The following is a 23,516-nucleotide window of genomic DNA, read 5'->3' on the forward strand; positions in this document are numbered from 1 at the left end:
TCCGGACGTGATAAGGCTTCCTTTAGTGTCCTTGGAAAGGTCTGTGTTAGATGGACCGGTACTTGCTATTCCAGCAAAGAATGTCTTCTCTGTATCAGATGTTTCTTCATAAACCTCAGGAGTGTTAGGTTTCTCCATGGAGTTGTCATGCTGCTTTTTTCGAGACTGTTCCTCATCTAGAGTCCTTTGATAATCTTGGTTTTTGTCTGCAGGACGGGTCTGGCGACTGCTTCTGCATACTCCTAGGACTTCAGCAGGCATGACTGCTCTTTTAGGAATTTGTGCAGGTACTCCAGGGAGTAGACACATTTGTGTGTGTGTTGCTCCACTCACTCCTGAAGGTGTTGAATCACTCCTTGGAGGCATTGGATAACTCCTCGGAGGTGTTGTATGCCTTCCAGAAGCTGATCCAATGAACAGGCTGTTTAGCTGTATTTGGACTTTTTCCACATCAGCTGGCTGTATGTTGAGGGGCTGTCCTCCCACTGACTGTAACTCTACTTTGGCTTTCCATTCTGAAGATGGCCAGTGTTCAGGTCTTGGTTGTAGAGACTGTTGTGGAGGGTGTCTTAGCTGATCAGGTGCTCCCACTGCTCTCGGAACATCTTCATGCTGATATGGTTCTATTGCTTGTGGAACATCTCCTTGGAGATGTGGTTCCATTTGCAATTCATTTGGATCTCAGATCCGAGGGTCAGGATCATCCTCCTCCAATGTTTTTTGGTCTGGATAGTGAGCACTCTCTGGAATGAGTCCCTCCCACTGATCTGTGCTAGTGTCTAGTCTGTGTTCCAGGGAGCAGTGTCATCCTTTTGTACCTTTCCGGATTCATTGAATATGACATGCCGACTGGAAAACACAGTCCGTTTTTCAGTGTCTAGGAGTTTTTAGGCTTGCTTTCCATGTGTGTAGCCAATCATTATGGCTTTGCGCCCCTTGGAGTAAAACTTCCCTTGCCTTTTGTCTTTCGGAATCAAGGCATATGCTTGGCATCCGAAAGGGCAAAACAAAGTTGGATCAACTCTCCTTTTAAACAGTATTTCATATGGGGTCTTTCCATGGAGTCCTGATGCTGGGCTGCGTGCTGTGATATATGCAGCTGTTTGCATGACATCTACCCAAAATGACTTTGGGACCTTGGAATCATGGAGCATAGTGGTTGCTAATGTAGCCAATGTCTGATTCATGCATTCTGCAATGCCATTTTGTTCCGGAGTATCTGCAGCTGTAGTTTCTTGGATGACACCATCTCCTCTGAGTTGATTTTTGAATGCATTGCCAGTATATTCTCCTCCCCCATCGCTCCGGAGGAATTCTGTGTATAGTGGAGTGAAGTTTTCTTCTCCCAAATGAGTCCGGAAGAATGTTTGGACATCTTCTTTCCATTGCTTGTATTGTTCCAGTGCTTCACTTTTATGTTTTAGGAAATATATCCATGGAAATTTGGAGAAATCATCTACAATGATAATCCAGTACCGAAAACCCTCCCTGGAAGTTGGTTTGATTGGTCCTCCAACATCTGTGTGCACAATTTGTATGGGGCGCTTGGCCCAGTTTCCTCCAGTGGACTTGAAAGATAATTTCTTCATCTTTCCTAAAGCACAAGGTTCACAAAACTCCGGGGTTCCGGTAAGGGTGTCTATGTCCTGGAGCTGTCATTTTGTAACCATTTATTGCAAGCGGTCCATTCCAATGTGTCCCATTCTCCTGTGCAATAAATTTACATCTACTACTGCAAAAGCTGACTCCGGGTTGATTTCGGGTTTTGCTTGGATGTGATAAAGTCCTCGCTTGTGTAATGCAGTGAGGATAAGTTCCTCCTTTTTCCGAACTTCACAAGCATTTGACCCTGCTGGAAAAAGTGTTGATAACCCCATTTTGGACAATTTGTGGACAGAGACAAGTGCTAACGTGAAGTTTGGCACAAGTAAGACATTTGACAGTGCAATATTGTAGTCTTTTTTGCCAACAGTTGCTTGTAGGATTACTGTTCCAATGCCAATGGCATTTGCAGAGGATTCATCCCCAAAACTGATTGTCCTCAGAGGATGCAGAACATGGTATGTTCCTGGCTCAAACCAGGAGCAGTGAGGAACCATGTGGGATGTTGCTCCGGAGTCAATAATAATTGTTGTTTTGGTCTTATCGGGTTCCAACACAAGGTAAGCTTGAATGTGTTTAGCAAGGGGCTTGGAAATATGTACATGTTCCAACGCAATGTGACTCTGTTCCTCCTCGGAGTCAGATCCAGATGATTGCTCCGCCGTATTTGCCTTTTCCTTCTTCCTTTGACCTTTTCCGGCTGACTGAAGTGTTCGACACTCCAAGGTGTTGTGTGTTTTGGCTTTGTGGAAGTCACACCACTTCTCCTCGGATTTGAGTGCTGTTTTGGAACCTCCAGGGGCCTTCCCTGACTGTCATGCAACTTCTGCAGTGATCCGGATCTCAACTGCATCAAAGGTAAGTTTATTTTCTTCAATCGTGTTGATTACTGATGACTGAAATATTTGCCATTCAGGAGTGCATGGGAGAGATTGGAGAAGAGCGAAGGCCATGGGTTTGGTATCAACTCCTAGTTTCATTCCGGAGAGGTGTGAATCAATTGTGCAGATTTTTGCAATGTGGTCCTGGATAGGTGATGTCCCATCCCAGGACAATTTGGTGAGTTGCTGGAATGAATAGAAGGCCGAGGCAATGTTGGACGTCTGATGGAGTGAGACAAGTTTATCAAATAACTCTTTGGAGCTGGTGAGGTCTCCAGTCCTCATTAAGAGGGCATCAGAGATGTGGTCCTGGATGATTCCATGTGCCTTCTCATCCTTAAGTATCCAGGTGATCTCAGGATCCTCCGAGGAGGTAGGTTTTCCTGGTGAGGGCTTAAGCTCCTCTCCAGTAACAACCCGGAGAACTTTTTCCCGACGTAGCTTTGAGATGATCCGGAGTTTCCATATTTGAAAATTGTTGGGTCCAGTGAGAACTGGACATGCGGATGTATTGTGTGCTGTGGTCATGGTTCCAAGGTTGCCGTTTTAAATAAGAATTATTTCCTGTGTAGCTTTTGCGCACCAGGGCTCATAACCTAATAAAACTAAGTGAAACTCAGCCACTGCCCGAGAGGCTATAGAAACAACTTTATTATTTACCTAAGTGAAACTACAATACATGTTAGTTTAAGGTGATCTCTAATAAATGTAATGTAACATACCTCAGCCACTGCCCGAGAGGCTATAGAAACAACTGAGGTATTCTTATACTAAACCCCCTACTACTTATAGTCGGAGGTGCTACTTGCTACAGTATAATGACTCCTAGGAGAACAATGGTTACTCCATGGAGTGGTGGCTATGCTCCATGGAGAACAATGGCTGCTTTGGCAGAGACCGGGTTTATCCGGTTTTGTCATCCACCACCACTTAATGGTACAATACTAATGAACAGTAAATCTGGAAACTTTTGCTTTAATCTTAGTCCCTAATATTTTTCTCCGCTTCATTTCCAACCAAGGTAGTATTCCAACAACTCACAACCAGCACCAGGCTTTGAACTGTAGTACTTCACTCAATATGATCGATTGGCCTTCAAATGTAGCGTCAAATATTCAGAGAGAGCCTGTATAACATGCATGAGTTGAATGAAAGTGTTGGTTTACCTGTTCCTGTAGCGGTCACAAAACAGCACATTCCCATTCCTGCCATCAATAAGGCTCCCAATTACTTCTAGTTGGTAGTCATGTATCATGGGGCATCCGGGTATCAATAATGTATCAATTAAGTATATGGCCTTCATACTGCAAGGCAAAAATACAAAGGTAGATTGGCCATATTTGCAGGACTGAGCGACATTGAGTTGGATTGCTTCGACAGACACGGCAATATGGACGCGACATGTCTGTTTGTCCCCACACATGACTTGCTTAGGGAGATTCCTGTACTATGGTTTTTGTCCTCACTTTGGATGCAGACTATGCTCTACTAAGGTACTGCAATCTCAGTTTCAAATATTTCAGGTGTGCCACACTCAAAATCATGTTCAACCACTGATAGTGCCGAACAGAGCTCCAACTCGGCTTGTGTAACCTCTGTGACGTCCGAATAGCCCACCCCATCCGAACTGACGGTTAACAACAGTAATCTTTACAGACCGACAGTGGTCTCATTTTCACGGCCGTGTCCCGGTATCGCACTGTAGTCGGATCAAAGGACTCCATTTACAAGTAAAACACGGACGGACTGTAAATTTATTATTGCCGGACTATTGGGTTGGGTGTGTAGATATTGTGCCTTGAGCGCTTGAGCTTGAGAATCTTGTACGCACACGGAAAAAAACTGTTCGGTATGACCGCGGCCCTGACTTGAGTTTGTCTTATTTGTGATGGAACCTGCCCAGGAGAGGCTTCTGACAGGCCTTCGAAGGCCTGGGAGCTTCCGCGGCGGCGGGACCTGCCTCTTTGAATGACCGATGTTTTCTCCCTTCCATACAGATTGATGATCTGCTTAGAGGAGACTAGAGTCTTTGCTTGTCCCGACCGTTTCTCGAAAAAACTTGAAGACGTGATGATCACTCACACTATCCCATCATACTGCCATCTGAGACGTTTTGCTGGTATCAGGTTCGTAACGAGGAAGACGAAGCTGAGGCTACAGCTACTCAAGTAGGCTTGATTTGGCGCATTGAAAGGATAGCGCTGCTCGAAAGGGAGCCCTGAGTCCATTCTACAGGCTGGCACAACTGACCTGGCACAAGTGTTCAGTTAGACTAGCGCATCATGATGATCATGATGGCAAAACGGCGTACCGTTACACGTACACGTGGTGCGTATTACGTCTATCGGTATCAAAGTGCGTAAAGCTTAAAGCATCTGTCAGGTGCCACAAAAAACCACGCGAGCGAAAACGAAGCCAAAAAACGTGCTTCCACGTGCGCCGCACGCGATCTTTGGACTTCGTTTTAGATTCGTCCATCTTTGGTGATCCCCGGTCGGATAATACGTCGAAAGTGATATAGAAACAGAAATACATGATGTGAGAAAAGCTTTTCCAAACCCAGGAAAAGTAGTAACTTGCCTGTTTGAGCGGACAGTCGTGAATGCAGCTGTGCTATATGAGTTCTCGGGCACATTCGAATCTCTAGGGGCCAAACACATTTTAAAGGGCCAGTCTGCTGAAGATGGTTTTCATTCCCCTAAGGTTGCACACCCACAAACGCTACTGTCGTATGTAACACTTCCCATACTTTCTCTTCACCTCGTATGACAATATTTATGTCTAACCCCAAAACTGTTCTAGTTATTTTACCAGCCAACATTACCAGCAATGGGTGCCTTCCCGTCTCGCTCACGTGGTGAAGTGCGCGAAAGCGACCAACTTGGCACATCACTCAGTTCAAGGCCTCACCATGGTGCACAAGCACCCAACTCAGCCATCAATGTTACAAGCCGCTCATTCTACTTTGGATTTATCGTAGTGCGGGGCACAGACAATGGTCCAGGTACTCTCGATTATCTACCTGAAGGGATAGTTTATAACATCTCCCCCAATACCTCCCCCAATACCTAGTGGTGCAGTCACTCCCGCCTGCTAGTGGGCCAAACCATATGCACACGGAACATAGTCCAAGAGGGCTAGACCACCCACACAATCAGAGTCAACCCACCTAGTACGTGCCTACATTTCATCCGTCAAGAAGACAATCAGACAACTGACCATAACATCTCCTATCACTACAGCAGAAACTGGGGAGACACCATATAGAAAACATCCAGCATTCGTGCAATGCGAGATGTATACCATATAATATGTGCCCGTTGGTTTGCAAGTTGAGATTCAAGCTTAACATTATGAAGAATGTTACGTTGGATGCCGGTTTCGATGGTAATGGAGCTGCAAATATTGGCAATTTCTTTCCTGTGTGCAAAGATCAGATACCACAAAGTTATAATAGCTCAACGGACTTGAAACCATTTTGATAATGAATAATCATCAGACTAGTATACACACACTTCAAATCCTTAGCCCACGGATATCATTCCATCATCTATATTGATTATATTGAACACAACGCTGTCCGTGGAACTTGGTACATCTTTATCTGAAAAAACGCTTAGCGAGGCATTAAATAGAGGTAGCATTGACCCAGTAGCCCACGTATCGCTACAACCTATCAAATCACGTCCTCGATTCTTCCCGCACACCTGCCAGCAACAAATTATGTCTCCAGTAGCCGCCAGAAATGCCATGACACCAGCCACCTGATGTTTGAAAGCAACGATGAACCACAGCTACAGCTAGACTTCTGAGTAGCTGAAGTGCTACCGTTCGTTTAAATCTTATCTTTTTCTCATTGCGCATTGGCATACTTCCTATTTTACAATCATGGAAAAAGATCACTTTCGTCGTGAGCAGTATCACATAGTACAGACCAAATAATGTGACTGCACCTTTAGAATGGAGCCACAACGGTAAAAAATGACGGTGAGCAGAGACTAAATACTGTGGCTGGATCCCCAATCGTTCCCAACGGTTCATGGATTTTTTAATATTTGACGTCGCATGTTTTAAATAGGAGAATCCGGGTGCTGTGGAGTGAGTGTAGAGAAAGGGGGTAATTACGCGGCTATTCACCGGTCGTTCAACTTTGTGGATGTAAGAGACAGAGACGAGGTGCCAAGAGAAGACGAGAAAAGCAAAGGATAATGGGCGTTCAAGAGGTTTGATTTATTTTTTTCTATAATCCCAGTCGTATCGCATCGCATTCTCGAGCTTAGCATTTTCCCAAAGTAAGCCACCAGTATATGGGGAGGTAGAACAAAGAAAGAAGGAAGAAAGTGGAAGAAAAGTGGCTACCACTCGTCGCCCTCGCCCTTCTCACCCGATCTCATGTTCAGATAAAAGCTGTCCCACCAACGCCAATACATAAATCAAAACGAAGGTGCAAATCAGGTCACAAGGAGAAGATCAACCGATCAGTAAATGGAAAATTGCAAGAAGACGACCGCGACAGCGCTTACCATGTTTGGAATCCCGTTCGAGATGGGGTAGATATGTTTACAATTCGAGCAGACCATCGCACCTTCGGTGATGTGAATCTAATTCAGGAGAAGTGAAATAAGTGAGGAAAAGACATAAAAAAGCGAAAGATGAAGGTAAGAGACAAAGAAGTAAGGGATCGAAAACCCAAAGAATTGACTAAAAGAAAAGAAAAGAAGGAGAGCTGAATGTGAGGGTGGAAGAAGACAGGAATGTACCTCGAGCAATACGTGGTGTAGTTTTTGAAGGACATCGTCGTCTGTCATCTCTGGTTGTTCCGGGGGCAGCGACGTATCGCCCACCTAGTGATTCGTCGTTAATCATTCATCGTCCATCAAGCCATCAGTCGTCATAATCAGCATAGCTTTACGAAAATGACAAAAAGGCGATCCTAGAGCGTATCGCTTTTGAAGGCACATCATGAATGGCGTCTCTCACCTGTTTAGCAGCATCCACTAACGCGCCCCACTCCAGCCTCGGCAGGAGGTTGCGCACGAAATCAGGGTTAAACTCGGCCTCTTGGAGCTCTATCTGCACATCTTGGAATTGGAGAGGAAAGTTGTTGGTCGTGCAGCCTTTGACGTGGCAGGCGAGGAGGTTATGCGTGATAAGGCGCACCATGGCGAGCCTTTACAAGTGTGGTTGGAGCAAGAAATTATATTATCGGTTTGCAGGTGTGATCTAATCGAGGATTGCTAAATTTGCAAAAAAAGCTTGATATTACTATTACATCCGAAACTTGGCTTGAATCAAATCTAAGTGCTTCCTCTGCATTCGTCCACACAGAACTATGCGTCCTCCTTCGCCATCCATACCTGAAAAAGAGTTTCTTTATAACGCCTTGAAAGAATCTCTCCGCCTCGATGGGCGTCAGTTTCTCCATACACGAACACCAAGTCTCACATTTGGCCCCGAGCTAGGATGGGTCGAATGTGCTATGGGCGACACACGGTTTGTCTTTTTCCCTTTCTTTTATCACCCTTTTCCCTTTTGCTCTAGTCTTAAAATTCTCACTCTCACCTTTCTTCCTCTCTCACCATGTATATACGCATACAACTTCCAGGGTGATCGCACAAGTTGACGGCAAGATGGTCAAACCACTCCCTGAGCGGCCGTTCGAAGGGATGATCACGATTCATTCTGAGATATCTCCCATGGCATCTAGCGAGTATGAACCCGGTCGGTAGGTACGTGACATCGCTCGTCAGTTCCTCCCGCCTCACCCAAGGTTCTTATCCCACTCATCGTAACGGCGTCACCTACATTGCACATGCTCTTCGTTCCTGCGTTTTTCTAACCCAGGCCGTCAGAAGAGGAAGTCATCATCACCCGAATGCTAGATAAAGTCATACGGAGAAGTGATGCTGTCGACAAAGAGTCGCTTTGTGTCTTGGCAGGACAACGCGTGAGTCTTCTCCCATGCCCCGTCGCTTTATGCGCTGCTTTTACGATTGTGTGCGAGTTACTGACATGATAACGATAACGAATAAACGCGGGATTGGTAAAATTTCAAATCTAAAACTGAATAATAGGTCTGGCATCTTCGTCTGACGATTCACTGTCTCGCCGATGCTGGAAACATGCTTGATTGCGCCTGCCTGGCAGGTATCGTCGCCCTCAAGCATTTCCGAAGACCAGAAGTAGAAGTTATTGGCGACGAAGTAACAATTGTACGTTATGCTCCCTCTTCACACCTTCCTCCTCTCTGAAATTATCCACTCCATCGCATTTCACAATTCACATTTCAATATCTCAATTCTTCACAGCACGCTCCAACAGAACGAGCCCCCATCCCTCTCGCAATCCACCACACCCCATATTGCTTCACCTTCGCCTTCTTCCCCGACCCCACCATCCGCCCCGTCGTCGACCCAACACTCCTCGAGCAAAGACTCAGCGCTGGCTTACTCACTATCGCCCTCAACGCCCAGCGCGAAATTTGCGTTTTACAAAAAGCTGGGGGAACCCCCCTCGCGCCTAACGAGATCTCCAACGTAGTTCGTATTGCGGTGGGACTGGCGAAAGATCTAGATCAGCTCGTCGAAGCCAGGTTGCTAGAGGATTGGGAGGGTAGACATGTGGAAGTACGATGAGATGAGGTGCGTTGACAAACTTCCTCTTCACCGTCGAATTCACCCGTGTGCTCATCGCGTTTCTGAATAGGAAAGGGGAAAGATTGCTCAAAACTTGCTTGATATATAGCAACGACAGTAGATGATTAACATTATATACGAAGATACAGGTTTTAATTGGGACCAAAAAAATGGGGTTGAGATGCAAAACGTTACTGCCAGTTCAGCATCCAGGAATGATGTTTCGTGACTCTAGTATTGAGTCGTCTATGGGCTCAACTTAATGAGATTCTCTACACCCCTCTAACATCTAATTCCTAATCCACGCGAGCACGCTTCTTCGCTGATCCGTTCGTACCATTGGTGTGGCCATTGCTCTCAGGTTCACCAACAGTGGCAAAATACTCGAGGGAACCTTGAGGGTTGGGCTTGATGGTCTTCGAGCCTTCCGTCCAGCCCAACGGGCACACCTCACCGTGAGCATCCTACAAATTAACATAAAAGCATAGTCAGAACAAAACCTCCGCGGGGGTTGTCTCAATCTTACCGTAAACTGGAAAGCCTTCACGAGCCTGATAGTCTCCTCTACTGAGCGACCAACAGGCAAGTCGTTCACTGTCATCTGTCTATATAAACATCACGAATGTCAGCATTTCTGGGTTCGCCACATCATACTGAGAAGGGAAGACTTGCCTCACGATACCCTTGGGGTCGATGACGAATAGCCCACGCAACGCGATGCCCTCCTTCTCGATCAGGACACCATAGTCCCGGGAGATGCTCATGCTCTTGTCAGCAACGAGAGGAAGCTTAAGGTCGGGTCCGAGACCACCCTGCTTGCGTGGCTGTTGCGACCATGCGAGATGTGAGAAATGCGAGTCGGTCGAGACGCCTGAGCACATAGATAGGGTTGTATGAGAAGGGTTTATGTAACCCGACAATGGAACGAGAGAACGTACCGAGTACCACCGTTCCTATCTCTTTAAACTGAGCCAGCGCATCATTGAAAGCCAATATTTCGGTGGGGCAAACGAAGGTAAAGTCACTGAGCATAGTCATAAGCCATCGGGTTCAGAGCACTGCTGCGACATGTACTTACAGAGGGTAAAAGAAAAGAACAACCCTGTGAGAGAGTCAGAAAGACGAAAATAACACGCGTGTGCCGTTTCTACTGGCAAAGGAACAAAACGCACCACTGTCCCAAGAAGTCCGACAATGAAACATCCTTGAACTGACCTTCAATCACAGTCGTGGCAGTGAAAGAAGGAGCTGGCTGTTGAACGAAGGCTACCATGGTGAAAGAACGCGTCAGACGATGGGTGAAGCGAAATGAAAGCACAAAATATGGATGGGTCGCGCCATTTGCACAAAAATATTGACGCGTTGTTTGTCTCTATTTCTCTGTTCCACGGCCCATATTCTAGTCCCAAATAGGAAGGAGTTGTAGAATGTTCGTCGAGATGAGCGCGCCAACGCTACCCAAACGCATGCTCTCGATACGCCCCGCACAAATATTCACAGCTCATAGATGAGGCAATGCTTTAACTTTTTGAGACGTAGACAAGCCCACTTCAGTGATCCGTCAAATCGACCCTGGATGTCACTCTCAGATCCGTCAAGTGCATTGAACATCGAGTGGCTTTGCTCGAGGCATTCCCATCAACACCAGGAATCAAATTTAATCTTAACGGTGCGACTTTTTCTGTGCATTTTCATTAAACCACCGCCCCAATCTGTCTTCCCGGTGCACCACACTGCACATGATGGAGATGGGCTTAAATTGGCACACGCGCTGTGATCGCGCCGTTCCTTGATAGGGGCTCCAGATTGGCGCCTACCCAAAGGCGAATGGTAGATGGATCTGGAATCTAGCTACTGTCAATGACGTTTGCAGTCTCGCTTTCGTATGGGACAACAGCCGTAGCCATGTATTAAGGAAGCATTTGTAGCTACAGAACGTGGTATCCATAGTCTAGCGACTTTTGCTGAGGTGGTACCGTAATTAGAAATTGGTATAATAATATTAAAAGTCTCTCATGGCAAATTCGTATCTTGGATACCTCTACTGACAACTCCCCCTCCCTTACACACCAATGTCCCAGTGGTTTCCTCGACAACCACGTCTATACCGCAGGAGAATGGGTATGGTAAGCAGTCCGTGGCGCGTAAGGCGGCGGTAATTCGACTACCCTCGTACCACCGTCGTTCCTTTGTAACGGGATTAGCCGTGACGGGCGAACAGCCGCTTGCGATAATTCTGTAGGGTTTGGAGAAGTAAAATTTGGAGGAGTTGCGTGAGGATCCGAAGTCGTGTGAATAGCAGATGTAGGAGGTGTGTGCGCCTTTCGTCGACGTGCTCTTCTCCGTGCCGGAGGTCCTTGTGGCTGTGGTGCAGCTTCACCGTGTCCGCCAGAGCTCCCGGGAGCAGAAGGTGTCTCGTTCTCATGGGAGTTCAAGTTACGCAGAATGATGATGTCGGGGTTCTGTGGTCGAGCACGCGATCTTGATTCTCGAGGCATCATTGACAGTACATTGGCCACAGACCTCCGCACCGAGTTCCACGACTGCACACGAGAACCGGTGGAGTTGGGAAAACCGAGAAACGGCCTAGGGGTGTACGCCTCTTCTCGCTCTTTCTGCCTCTGCCTTCTCCGCGTCCATAAAATGAGGGCTATGATAACTACAACAAGGGCCACGCAGCCGCAGACGACGCCAATTATAGTGCTTGTGTGCCTGCGAAATAGAAGCCTGTCAGTTTTGAAAGTGCATATATAGCAGACCGAGCTCACTGAGAAGATGGTGGTGGCGGAGACGGCGGCAGCGGAACACTTATAGCGCGGATCAATGGCAGTGCAGTGAAAAATGGAGAGAGAACGTACACGCTTGAAGAATTTACGACAACATAGTCTATCCCAAGAGCACTTGCATTCCCCGTAGGATTGTTGCGAATAACTAGGCGATGTTCGCCTGCAGAAAGGTTGTTGTGGAGATATATCAGATTGCTCGAGAGCCCCTGTACTCGCGTATTTGGTAAAAACTGTGTGGGAGATGCATCGTCGACATGGACAATGAAAGGTGCCTGAGCTGCACTAACGGCACCATAGACGGCGACACTCTCTCCTGTACAAGACGATGTTAATTAAGAGAAAGATTGAACATTTATGTAAGTACCCTGCTCGATCAAACGGTGATAAATATGCGTTCGAGGGCAAGATGAATAAACTTACTGTAAAGTTGAGATGCATGGCTCCGGTGGCGCTGTCTGTCATACTAACGGGGGAAAGTTTACACTAAGAGCGTATAACCAGGACGACAGACAACTCACTAATAGCTGGATTGAGCACTCCATCCAGCACCATAAGAACATGTATACCTAAGAGAAGTGTTTTGGTAGTCAAACCGTGAAGATCCCACGTTCTCGCTGTCGAGATAGGTTTCAAACAAAAGCTACCTGGACTTCAGCAAGAGATGTACAACGAATCGATGAACATACATAGTCTATGTCTAACACATCCCTCTGAGTGTCATTACTAGTGTTCGTCATCTCAATATAGTGGGAGCCGGACGATAGGTTGCGCTGGCCAAACAGCATCGCATCAGCCAGTTGCTCGGTGCCATACTGATAACCAGGAAATTCATGACGCTTTCCATCCAAGTTGACCTCGTATGGTCCCAGACGACTCCGATAACCGCCAAACAACCTAGGGTGCATGAGCACAGAGGTCAAACAGCATGTTTCATGTCGATCGAATAAACATACCATATCCCAGTCCCAGTAAAAGAAAAAGACACGCTTGCTTGGCCCAGAGATGAATTGTTGGCGTGATAACTTTGTGTCGCGTAATTCGACTATAGCGGTCGGAAATCAGATGAGACGCCATCACATAAACGACATGCTTACTAGCATGGTGTCGTTAGGAGGTGCTTCGAACCATAACGTCTGGGGGACGTAAAGAAGCAAGGGACTGGTGTTCGTTACGGTAGTGTTGAAGTACATTCGCCTCCCTCGAGAGTATCAGTCGAAGGAAAGAAGCAAAGAATTGCAGATTAACCAAGCCTTTTGGGGTAGAGCTAGATAACCATGGGATAACAAGGCTGGTATCGCCATCAACCCCGTGAGTTGGAATCATCATCAAACGTGACACCGCAATTGCGAAGTTGATGAAATGTGAGAAGCTGAGACAAGGGGTAAGGTATCACTGGTGAGATGTGCAGTGCGGCGAGTTTGGTGGAGGTGAGAAAGCGGGACTGCTGTGATGAACCCCAGGCCAATAATATAATCGAGGCTGTCCCTGGGCGTTCAGTTTGTTCACCGGCCGGTGGCTTTGGCGGAAATACCCACGCCAGTGAGAGTAAGGCATTGGCCTCTTTGCATGAAATGGACCACAGCCAAGATCTTCACGAACATCAGAGGCGATTGCATTTGAGGCTGAGAACCGTTAGATTATCGAAAAGCAGAGAAGAACGACATCTTTGCAGCCAAGTCTGTTCTGAAAGAAATGCCAGGGCACTTACATACTAGTAGTAAGGACACTGGAACCTGAGTACAGCCAAGAGGCCGGTATTCATAGGATAATGAACACGAAACAAATGCATGCTAAGACAACCGTAGTTCCCTTAGACTTTCGGACGGATGGTTTTTCCTGAGTGGAGATGAACCGCAAAGGCAAGTTTAGCGAACCCAGCGGAGGGGAATAAGATACTGCTCAATCATATCTGGCCAAATCTGAAAGATAAGCCAAAGACGCTTCCGAGATGTCAGTTTTGAGTTCCCATGAAATTGCTGGCTATAATCGTAGGAAGAAAAGCCAATACAACAAATCTGTCGCAAACCATTAATAGATAATGAACACAGCAATACGTATAGCAACAAAGTGAGTAAAGCGCACTATCTTCGGCTCTAGATCTTCGTGGCATGGGAATCAGTGAAACTTTGAAATGGAAGGGCGATGGCAATCGTAAAAAAAAACAAAAACTTCGGATACGGGGAATCGAACCCCGAGCTGCCGCGATCTCATGAGAGGCGGCAATGTTAGCCGTTACACCATATCCGACTTATAACTTGTACTCCAAGTATTGATATTGTGGGCTGCTGATATGTTCTGAAAATGTTGTCAGAATTAGACTACACATCATTTGTACAACGGTCACCGTACAATAGCCCGCTGACTGGACGTGTCCGTCGTTGGCCTTCTTGATTGGTCCCCTGAGATCAAGGATGTTGCACATGGCCCCCAAATTGCTCAATGACTCCTCCCTGATGGGCTATCAGTTACCTCACAATCACGTCGACAACTCTGACACTGTGAGCGCTCCGTGTAAACGCGCAGACTTGCTTACAATGGATATTGTTGCTCCTTCTGTTCCAGAAGGGACGATGAATAGAAAATAGTAGCCTCGATATGGTAGCGCCCAACGTGTTAGGTAGGTGTTTTTTGATCCTGTCATGCTTGTAATGATGTTTGTCCACAATGCGAGATGCGCCCAAGAGGACTGTGACTCATCCCTAGCGCTGAGCGCCGGCAAGTGCGACGTCTGCCAGAAGAATAGATTGAGGGATGTTTCATTTTCTCATACGTGCTGTATGGGACGCACGGGCGAGAAGTCAAGTAAGCTTCCATGTCTCTCCTTGTTCGCAGGTACGGATAGCCTCTGTTGAAAATTGATACGATAACACCTTGCGATCATTGATTATAACAATTCTCTTCCCACATACATCCTAATAGAGCCAAGCCTCAGTTCTCTGTCAATTCCTGTTCGCTTTGTATAAGTTAACACGGACCTCAGCACAGCGCGATGAGCTATCCTTGGGCTGGAACACTCACAACACCCGCTAGTTACGCCTCACTCCATAACGTTGCTTGGCCGCATACTTTCTCCACTTTTGAATGTCCTCTCGACCTTGTAGCAGTTCAATTGTATAGTACTCGCGAGCCAGTTCATCGTTGTTAGCAACGTGGTGCACAACAGTATGACAAGGTCTAAAACGTAGAAACGAAGAGTTACACGAGTATACAAGGAAACTCACAGATCAATCAGCTCTCGGTCACTTACCTACACAGCCATGCCACTGAGTTGAGCATCGATTCGGGATGCAAGTTCTTCTTCAGAACTTTGGCGTGCGTCGCGCGGGGTATCAAGTGATGATAGGTCAAAGGAATTTCTCGCTCGCATAGTTCGCATTGCTTCGTGCGCGTTGAAGACCAGACCGGAGGTGGGGCGCAAACAAGGCCGATGTAGTCCCCGACCGCCTTCCTCAGAAACTCCAAGGACTCGTCATAGTCAGATGTAAGCCCATATGCGACGAGCGTGTCACCAAAAGCAACTGGTGTGTTTTCGAATGAGAGGTCGTCGGGGCTTGGAACCGTGTTCCTCGTTTCGTATGAAGCCTGACGAAGAGTCGTTGGAAATGCAGGCCACGCTTCTAGGGCAAGAAACGAAGCAAACTCGTCGAGCTCAGAGTCACTGTCATTACTGCTGTCGACGACGAAATCCGATAGAGATATAATACGACGAGCCAGACAATCTTTGAAAGAAGAGAATTGGAGAGATCCCAGGTCCGAGTGTGCCATCAACTGCAACGTTATATTTCAACATGTATGTCAGGAATATTCGAGCATGGACATTGGTCTACTGAATTCGTGCACTTACTATCGCTGTTTTGGCCATACAATCGTAAGCTGCATAGTTTTCCAGAGCAGCTTTCAGGAGTTGCGTCGTGTCAGCGGTCCGAGTCGTTCCCAAGCACTGCCAGAAGCGCAGAACATGTATAACCGTGGGTCCGTGACATTACGTACTGCTCTATGCCAGCCAGCGTATACACTCTACAATGAACTTCATTTTCCAAAAAAAAAAAAAAGAGCGGGAGAATAGTGGTGTAAGTAGAGGGGTATTAAGTTACAGACGATGCAGCTACAATGGTTAAATAGCAGGGGAAGGCAGCATATAGTGGCCACGACCACGATTATAGCCTCATCTAATAAACGATTGTCCGCAAACAAAAACAACACAGTGCATCAGGCCATCCCTTCAAGCCGTCGCATGCATCACACCGCAAAAACATGGCTACAACACTCTGTGGTTGTGATTATGTATCAGCAGTCCGCGGGGGGAAAAAAAACTACTTCAGGCGGTAATGCATAACGAGCTCAGCAGACTGTCGCCAGAAATACTGTCGCACAGCCGCCAACGTCATGTCCAAGGGTAACACCGAGTTGTTGCACAAGATCTCGTAAGTGTCTTCGGCTTTTGGTCGAGAACTTTTGGGGGAGGGTGAGGGTGAGTCTGGAGAGCGTGGAGCAAAGGGAGAAGGGGGTGTACTGGCAGCAGGGCTCGCTGACGGATGCGCTAGTTTTTCCAGCTTGTCTTGGACCTGAAAATGCATATCAGTACAAAAGCAAATTTTACGGAAAAGTAGTTTTATTTGGAACGAACATGGTGCGTGAGTTTTCGAACCCGCAAAAACCGACTCGCGGTTAGTTTAGATTGCGCACTGGATAGGGGGGGTACGTATTCAGCTTCCATCTGTTTTCCAGCTTCTTGAGTAAACTCACGTATTGAGTAATTCTGGAAGCTGTTCCCCATCCGGATCATGCTTCGGCCACGGCAACAAAACAAAGCTAACTTTGACAGGTGGAGTCGAAGAAACCTTATTCAAAAGAAGGTATTCCAAAAGCCACATGGGTATCGTCTCCTCCAACGTATAAACATCTGCCGAAGTGCTTGAAACGTTGCCCCGATAAACCGTTCTCCACCCCGGATACGCCTCATCAGAAATGATAATCGAAATGTCCGGTGGTAGCGAGAGAGTTGGCAGTTCACTTGAGGAAGGGGGCGACAGTGGACCCGCCAACAGGATTTGTACTGGGGTCTTTTGCGCCTGGTCTGATGTTTCCTGGAGAAAAGAGACAAATAGAGCAATGGCAACGTATAAGAAGCGGCAAAAAAGATGCTCACCTCCGGGATAGTGGGCGTCTCCAAAGAATCAGCAGAAGCACCTATAGTCGGTGACCCAGGCCCGGATTCTGTATTTGCCCTCCGATGGTTGTTCTTTCCAAAGCTCTTCAGACGGCCCATAAGCCCACTAGGTGTGCTGGGCGATTGCAAACCCGAAGAGTCACCACCACCTGCTCTCGAAAAGGTGCCAGGACCACCCCAGCCAGAAAAATCGTCTCCTGCGCTTGATGTCGACGGGCGGCGCGCACGCGAAGAGAAATAATCAGTCTCCCGTGGTGTGCTGCCGGAGGTGGGAGGACCTGTCGAAGAACTATCTAGGTTTGTGGTCCGGATGGGTCCAGGCATCGGTGTGAGCTCATTACTCAACGGTGTAGGAGACTGAGGGATGGAAGACAACGGTAGTGAAGCTTTGAGGGAATGAAGTGGTATTCTAGGGGTAAGCAAGGGTGACGGACTGGTGAGTAAGGGGGCAGTAGGAGTCACAGCGGGTATCATCTCGGAGGACGACACGACGATGCTAGAAGCGGGGGCAGCTAGCCGTGCGGATCTCTTGGAGGAGGCAGACCCAGGTCTATTGAGTGGGGAGTTTCCATTGAGGTCGATGTGTATTGGAGTTGATCCCCGATGTATTGTCGCGTAAGGAGATTCATGTCCGTCGCGTTTCTTCCGGGCACGCTGTTCCTCTCGGATGAAGCCAAGGAATAAATTTCTCAACACCCACTTGCCAATATTAACTACACCAAAAATTTTCGCAAAAGGGGGTGAAATCATAGATCAAAAAGTACGCACATCTTAGCTCATCACTGAAGTGACGTTCAGACCCGAATCCAGCTTCATCGGCATATATCTCAGCCTCAAAACATCGCTCACTGATATGAATGGTTAGCACTCCAGTTTTTGTGTCCACATTTGACCATGGCGACACCACAGCCTCTCCCTCAATGCGCTCTCTGACAGCCTCCAATGCTTCTCGTGGACTTCGCTCCCTCTCACCCCCACTACTAGTCCCAGATACACTCCCGCACCGACTTGCGGCCGCGACATCTTCACGCGGAAATCGTCCTAGACAGATCCCTCGCACAATATCCCATACAGCCACTTCCCCCGATGTATCTACAGTAAGTGCATGTATACGATCATTTAAAATTATAGACCGTACGAGGCCATGATCTCCCGCGATTATATCGTCCGGGATACGGTTGAAAGGTACAGCATCGGCAGCAAGCTCTCGTTCGTCTAGATCCGTACGTGGTAAACCAGTTTCACTACTGAGATTATCTCCCCGTAAAGTAGCCGCATTCGATTGAAACGTCGAAACAAATGGTGATTTTCCTCCTGGAACAGAGACTATTGAGGCAGCAGAATATAAAGTTGCGACGTCTGCATCGCGCCCTCGAGGATGAAATGCTGTGGGCGAAAAAGGGTCATTGGGAGAGATTAGGCGTACACGACATTCCAATGGGACAGAATCATCGTCCTCCCGGTCTCTCAGACCTGCAATCTCCTCGTGAGAGCCTTTTCAACTTGAAAGACCGCAGACATACCATGTGACATAGGTGGTGATGACAAACGAACGGGTGAAAGAGGAACTTCAATGCCAGCGGATACCCGCCGTCTAGCTCTGGGGGAGATGGAGTCTGCAAGTAAGTCTTCAAACTCGGTGCCATGCATGGTGGACCGACGGTAACGAGTTTGAGGCACTTTCCAGCGTTTGACGCTGGAGCTTCCGGATGCTGTCCAGAGTAATTGATCGTCCACCGACACGATTTTGTTTACCCCTTCTCCTGTTCCCGTTTCAGTGGATTCTTGACAAATGACAGTACATGCGCCCTCAGAAACGTCCACACAATCCTCCACATCAACTTTACAAACCAGACCGGATTTGTCGCCTGAGTAGAAGACTTCCAACGTAGGATGGGTCGAAAAGAGAGACCATACCGAATCCACATGGTAGGTGAAAGTATGTAGACACCGTTGTGAGGCCAGAGACCAGAGTTTGACGGAAGCATCAGCAGAGCCTGTTAGAAGCTGTGGACACATTTACCACAGAATGCCAGATACGAGTATGAATGACACTCACATATCTTGCATCCTCTGAAATCAGTATAGCTCGAATATTATCGGTGTGACCAACTAATTTTCCCGTCCTTTTGCCTGACCGAGGATCCCATAGTCGAACCACACGCTCTGGAGAGCCAGATGCAATGGCATGACCGAAAGGATCGGTAGCAATTGCATACACGGACGATTTTGGGGCAGTCGCGTCGGGCGGGTTCAATGTCATGAGTGGGTCAGGCACACCGGAAGGCGACGTTGTTCTGCTTAGGTCCCAAAGCTTGATTGTGCGGTCAAATGACCCAGAGGCGATCCAATTCTGCTCACGACTAAATACACTTCAGCACATACTGGGGGAGTCGAGAACTGTGCGTGCGAACCAGAGGGTTAGACAGCGAGCGTAGTCTGCATGCAAGCCAATGGTTGAGGGAATAGAAGTTGTTGTGGTATGAGGATTCCAGGCCTTGACAGCGCCGTCAGAAGAAGCGGATACGACTGTCCTACGTCAGGCGATTATCCACTAAACGTAGGCATACGTACCAGTCTGATTGTAGTTGCATAGAATAATATCATTCACCCAGTCGGTATGGGTCTGCGCGCATTGTCGAAACTGAGCAGGCTGATGACAGAAGCTATGACGGATGCTCAAAAAAACTATACAACAGACACGAGCTTACCCTTACAGTTGGTCGATCTGCGAGACTATCCATTTCCCACTGTGATTCATATGGTATGTCTTCACTCTGGCGATGCCTTCGTCTCCGCCCAGAACTTTCTTTGACATCGCCTAGTATGTCGCCATCACTTCTCATTCTCTCCTCATCTTCTATTTCTTCGTCGATGAAATCATCTGCCATGCCTGTTAGAGTCTCCCAGCGATTGGCTGGCTTGTGCTGTGCACCGTTGATATGGCGTGGGGGGCGGCGTTTCATGGGAAGGCCCAGGTCCCAGGACATGACGAGTCCATCCCTGCCTCCCGTGTACAAGATACCTTCTGGGGAGCTGCGACCTGTGAGATGGGTTGAAGTGTCGACGGCAAGAGACATGACACCGAGACGATGGCGTGGGTGCCGCGATAGTTTTGGGGAGCGAATTGCAGAGAGATCATGATCTTTGTGGAAGGGAAGAAGAAGAGGGCGAGTACCACGCTGATGGACGGTGTGAGGAGGGAGTTTGAGGAGAGGTACTGGATCTAATGGAGGAGGTATCACGTATGAGACACGTCGTCTAGAAGGCGCCATACGATTATTATTGAGTGCAAGGGATATAGGTCTACATGCAAATGCAGTGGGGTGACAAAGAGGGTGAGGGCAAGAGTACTGAGGAGTGCACTGAGGTCAGGCTATGGCTGACTGCGAGGACTCGTGTGTATGCTACTCCGTGTGCCTGACCCGAATGATCACAGAGCATTCACACCCGTGTCTCGGCGAAAACGCGACTAAATACGGCTTATGTCCGACACCTAATTACTTGAGATCACCACTCCGTCATGTTTGTTATCGACACTATCATCTATCCCTCTCCATCGACATCATCTATCAAGTCTACCCAGACTCTCTCCACAGCCATCCCACCCATCCCACTCCAAGCCACTCTAAGCCTCGTATGTTTGCGTCCATTGCAGCAACCTAAAACTCTGTTCAATCGCCAAAGTGTTCTTCGGCAGCGTAGCCTCGTAAACCGGCTTAGAACCAGTCCTCTATCTTGTGTGAACATGAAACAGTCTCCATAAGCAATAAGAGCGTCCACGCAATCGTCATTGTCGGAAAGAATAGTATTGCGCAGCGCTTATGAATCGATCCACAGAATCTTGCATTCCTCCACAGTCAGAACTCCCAGCTCGAATAGAATATCCCTCCGGCAGCAACTCTTGAAGATGCTGAATGGGAGGAAAAGGTAAAAATAAAATGAGTGTCATATAATCAAATTAAAAGTGAAAGTAACCTTAATACGCCTTTCAGCCCCGGGATGAGTGCGTAAAAACTCGGCGCCAGAAGAGCCTCCAGCCATCTTTTCAAATTCGGACAACCGAACATGGACGCTACAGAAAAGTCAGGCCATTTGAGAGACAGAAATGACAAGAAGCAGAATCACAACTTACTCTACCGCTGCCTTGGGATCATAACATGCTTTTGATGCTAATCGCATACCGATAGTGTCAGCTAGATACGTGTCAGCAAATCCAGCTGCAACCTCAAACGAGTCTGTTCGCTTGGATGCACTCACCTTCTGTTTCTTGCGTCCTCGAATTTGGTAATTCTAGCAATAAATGTGTGGCCAACTTTCCAACGCCAAAATCTAAACCAGATGCTTGTAATAGAAGAGCGATGAACAGGAGGACTTTCGTGGAGGAGTAGCGCTCAGAGATATGGCGAGCCACTGAACAAGAAGTTTATACTCAATAAAATGCAACAACACTGCTGAACACATGCAGTTTACCCACCAACGTGACCTATTTCTGTAAGAAAATCATGAGCCTACACAATCGGGGATTAAGCAAATCAAGTACATACCATGGCTCAAGACGGCCGCCAATCCCTGTTCATCTTTACATATAGGCAATATACCCGTGAATACAACAATATTTCCTGTTCTCGCCAGAATTCAGTTGCTAACCCTCAACTCATGTACGAAAGCAAAACACTCCGTACCAACCGTTGCCATTGCATTGATCATCTTGGGATCGTTCACAACGAGTAAATTCCACTCTCTGCCACCGCTCCCAGGCACCAGTTCACTATGACTATCCTCCCTGAACACATCACCACCCCAAACGTCGCCGTCGGGGCTTTTCGTCGTTATTGGTGCGGGACCGTCGGAACGCAGAGTGCCCAGGTCGGATGATTCAAGTATATTGATTACCACACGCCGTACGTGACGCGTCAACGGATGGTTGGGAGGGAGCATCTTGTCTCCGAATTCGTCAACGAGTTCTGCGTAGGACGTTTTGGCAAGCTAGTTTTAGAACGTCCGTTCGAAGACGATAATCAGCAAAAATCGATGGAAACTTGTGGTAGTGGAATATTCACCTCGGCTTCATACTTTGGGTTGACGTCCATAAACCTCCAGCGACCTGTCTCGGGTACTTTTTCTAAGCTGCAGGTCAAGCAAATGGTTATATGAGAACGTGCACGAGCAAGAGACTGCAAAACTCGGTCAGATATCGTAACTCACTGGGCGACATAATACATTACACCACCAGCGACAACGCATGTAGCTACCACTGTCTGTATGTCCCAAGTCTTTAGATTGGAGGGCCCTTCAGGACCAGAAGAGAACCTATTATACTGCGCACGTCGAGGTAATGACGTCGAAAGATTGCGCCATTTCTGTGATTGAAGTGTTCGGGGAGGTGTACCAGACCAGGTAGGTCGAACGAGGGGCTTAGGGGACGAGAGCACAAGTATGCCAGTGTGTTTGGGACATTTCCAGGAGAATGGCCGTAACAGCGGTCTTATACTTGATGAAGATCTGAGGGAAAACATAGATATGCTGGCTCTAGATAACTTCGCCAGACACAACAGCGTATGAGCTCTGTATTAGAATTTGAAGTAGTCCCAGCCAAGGTCGGAGCAGCCATTGGGCCAGGTCATCGAAGTGGCCGAGAGTCAGTCGGTCATCTGAGTTTGAAATGTTCACTGCTTTCTGTTTTCATGATACGCTATCGTCGGTTTCATCCTCGACCAAGTGCACAAGCATCTTCTGATTCTTTTGCCTTCTCTTCGGATCTCAACAATTTCATTGTTATGCTTTGGAAGCTTATTTGAAGCAAACGGGAATTTTTTCCAGTACATTCGGGGCTTAATAATGCAGGGTAATCCAAGGCTTCAAGCTTCGCAACTTCGGGCCTTCGGATTCACCGCTATTGCTAAAGCATCAGGTGTTGTTTTTCGTCCAACTTGCTGGCCTATCTGGATGTGAAGTCCGGCATTAGGAGGCAAGCAAAAATCGCTCAGAGCTAGTCATACCTTGGTTCATACAGTAAGTAACAGTCTTTGCACAATACTTCTCTCCAGTGGCAGGAGGGGTTGAGTGGTCAAAATTGACCATTATATACCTCCTGTCACTTACTGTATATGGAACTGTATGATTCTCTTGCTAATGGGCGCATCATTACATCCACTGTGTGGGAGAAACGCGAGGCCGAAAGTTCGGTCTTTTGACTCATCAACCTGGTCCCTTTGGCACTCTAATTCAAAACAATGAACTGCCGCTTTACAGTTACAGTAAACGGCAAATCCTGAAACTTCTGTGACGTAGCCTTCTCGACGCCACGACTGTTACACCTGTCCTATTGCAAAGCATGACGATAAGATAACCGATGTGTTCTTTCTGATCTCGACGTCGGATATGGTGTAACGGCTAACATTGCCGCCTCTCATGAGATCGCGGCAGCTCGGGGTTCGAT

At 47.5% G+C, this 23,516-nt stretch overlaps 10 protein-coding genes across 10 annotated transcripts; 1 reads left to right on the forward strand and 9 right to left on the reverse strand.

Moving 5' to 3' along the window:
- Positions 1–7: 7 nt before the first annotated feature.
- On the reverse strand, positions 8–663 carry SERLADRAFT_439707 (uncharacterized protein; the record flags this gene model as incomplete). Its single annotated transcript, XM_007320111.1, has 1 exon — positions 8–663. A coding segment is annotated over one exon (656 nt), but the record flags the coding sequence as incomplete, so codon positions are not given.
- Positions 664–6,693: 6,030 nt separating this feature from the next.
- Positions 6,694–7,674, reverse strand: SERLADRAFT_393712 (uncharacterized protein; the record flags this gene model as incomplete). The annotated part of the gene is made up of 4 exons (XM_007320112.1): positions 6,694–6,890; positions 7,007–7,084; positions 7,244–7,327; positions 7,464–7,674. The coding sequence occupies 4 exons, from the start codon at positions 7,644–7,646 to the stop codon at positions 6,864–6,866; spliced, it is 372 nt and encodes a 123-aa protein (XP_007320174.1).
- Positions 7,675–7,801: 127 nt separating this feature from the next.
- SERLADRAFT_450637 (uncharacterized protein) lies at positions 7,802–9,245 on the forward strand (the record flags this gene model as incomplete). Its single annotated transcript, XM_007320113.1, has 6 exons — positions 7,802–7,976; positions 8,089–8,208; positions 8,328–8,430; positions 8,558–8,695; positions 8,792–9,125; positions 9,191–9,245. 5 exons carry the CDS (start codon positions 7,816–7,818, stop codon positions 9,116–9,118), a joined length of 849 nt encoding a protein of 282 aa, XP_007320175.1.
- A 45-nt stretch (positions 9,246–9,290) lies between these two features.
- SERLADRAFT_471466 (peroxiredoxin) lies at positions 9,291–10,436 on the reverse strand (the record flags this gene model as incomplete). Its single annotated transcript, XM_007320523.1, has 6 exons — positions 9,291–9,582; positions 9,645–9,723; positions 9,791–9,989; positions 10,057–10,142; positions 10,197–10,220; positions 10,291–10,436. 6 exons carry the CDS (start codon positions 10,389–10,391, stop codon positions 9,415–9,417), a joined length of 657 nt encoding a protein of 218 aa, XP_007320585.1.
- An 801-nt stretch (positions 10,437–11,237) lies between these two features.
- SERLADRAFT_471467 (uncharacterized protein) lies at positions 11,238–12,219 on the reverse strand (the record flags this gene model as incomplete). The annotated part of the gene is made up of 3 exons (XM_007320114.1): positions 11,238–11,830; positions 11,887–11,925; positions 11,977–12,219. A coding segment is annotated over one exon (381 nt), but the record flags the coding sequence as incomplete, so codon positions are not given.
- Positions 12,220–12,556: 337 nt separating this feature from the next.
- SERLADRAFT_471468 (uncharacterized protein) lies at positions 12,557–13,105 on the reverse strand (the record flags this gene model as incomplete). Its single annotated transcript, XM_007320115.1, has 3 exons — positions 12,557–12,798; positions 12,858–12,946; positions 12,999–13,105. Coding segments are annotated over 3 exons (426 nt in total), but the record flags the coding sequence as incomplete, so codon positions are not given.
- A 49-nt stretch (positions 13,106–13,154) lies between these two features.
- On the reverse strand, positions 13,155–13,650 carry SERLADRAFT_471469 (uncharacterized protein; the record flags this gene model as incomplete). Its single annotated transcript, XM_007320116.1, has 1 exon — positions 13,155–13,650. One exon carries the CDS (start codon positions 13,456–13,458, stop codon positions 13,294–13,296), a length of 165 nt encoding a protein of 54 aa, XP_007320178.1.
- Positions 13,651–14,212: 562 nt separating this feature from the next.
- SERLADRAFT_471472 (uncharacterized protein) lies at positions 14,213–15,876 on the reverse strand (the record flags this gene model as incomplete). The annotated part of the gene is made up of 4 exons (XM_007320117.1): positions 14,213–14,857; positions 14,923–15,078; positions 15,152–15,672; positions 15,749–15,876. The coding sequence occupies 3 exons, from the start codon at positions 15,764–15,766 to the stop codon at positions 14,931–14,933; spliced, it is 687 nt and encodes a 228-aa protein (XP_007320179.1).
- On the reverse strand, positions 15,854–20,187 carry SERLADRAFT_450642 (uncharacterized protein; the record flags this gene model as incomplete). The annotated part of the gene is made up of 10 exons (XM_007320118.1): positions 15,854–16,469; positions 16,532–16,589; positions 16,651–16,991; positions 17,054–17,787; positions 17,843–18,547; positions 18,598–19,081; positions 19,134–19,437; positions 19,489–19,603; positions 19,649–19,727; positions 19,786–20,187. 10 exons carry the CDS (start codon positions 20,152–20,154, stop codon positions 16,218–16,220), a joined length of 3,441 nt encoding a protein of 1,146 aa, XP_007320180.1.
- A 343-nt stretch (positions 20,188–20,530) lies between these two features.
- On the reverse strand, positions 20,531–22,729 carry SERLADRAFT_471477 (uncharacterized protein; the record flags this gene model as incomplete). Its single annotated transcript, XM_007320119.1, has 7 exons — positions 20,531–20,987; positions 21,053–21,149; positions 21,210–21,270; positions 21,335–21,487; positions 21,552–21,566; positions 21,622–21,696; positions 21,760–22,729. 7 exons carry the CDS (start codon positions 22,013–22,015, stop codon positions 20,865–20,867), a joined length of 780 nt encoding a protein of 259 aa, XP_007320181.1.
- Positions 22,730–23,516: the final 787 nt, after the last annotated feature.

The sequence above is a fragment of the Serpula lacrymans genome (genome assembly GCF_000218685.1).
Source record: "Serpula lacrymans var. lacrymans S7.9 unplaced genomic scaffold SERLAscaffold_9, whole genome shotgun sequence".
In the NCBI taxonomy this organism is placed as follows: Eukaryota; Fungi; Basidiomycota; class Agaricomycetes; order Boletales; family Serpulaceae; genus Serpula; species Serpula lacrymans.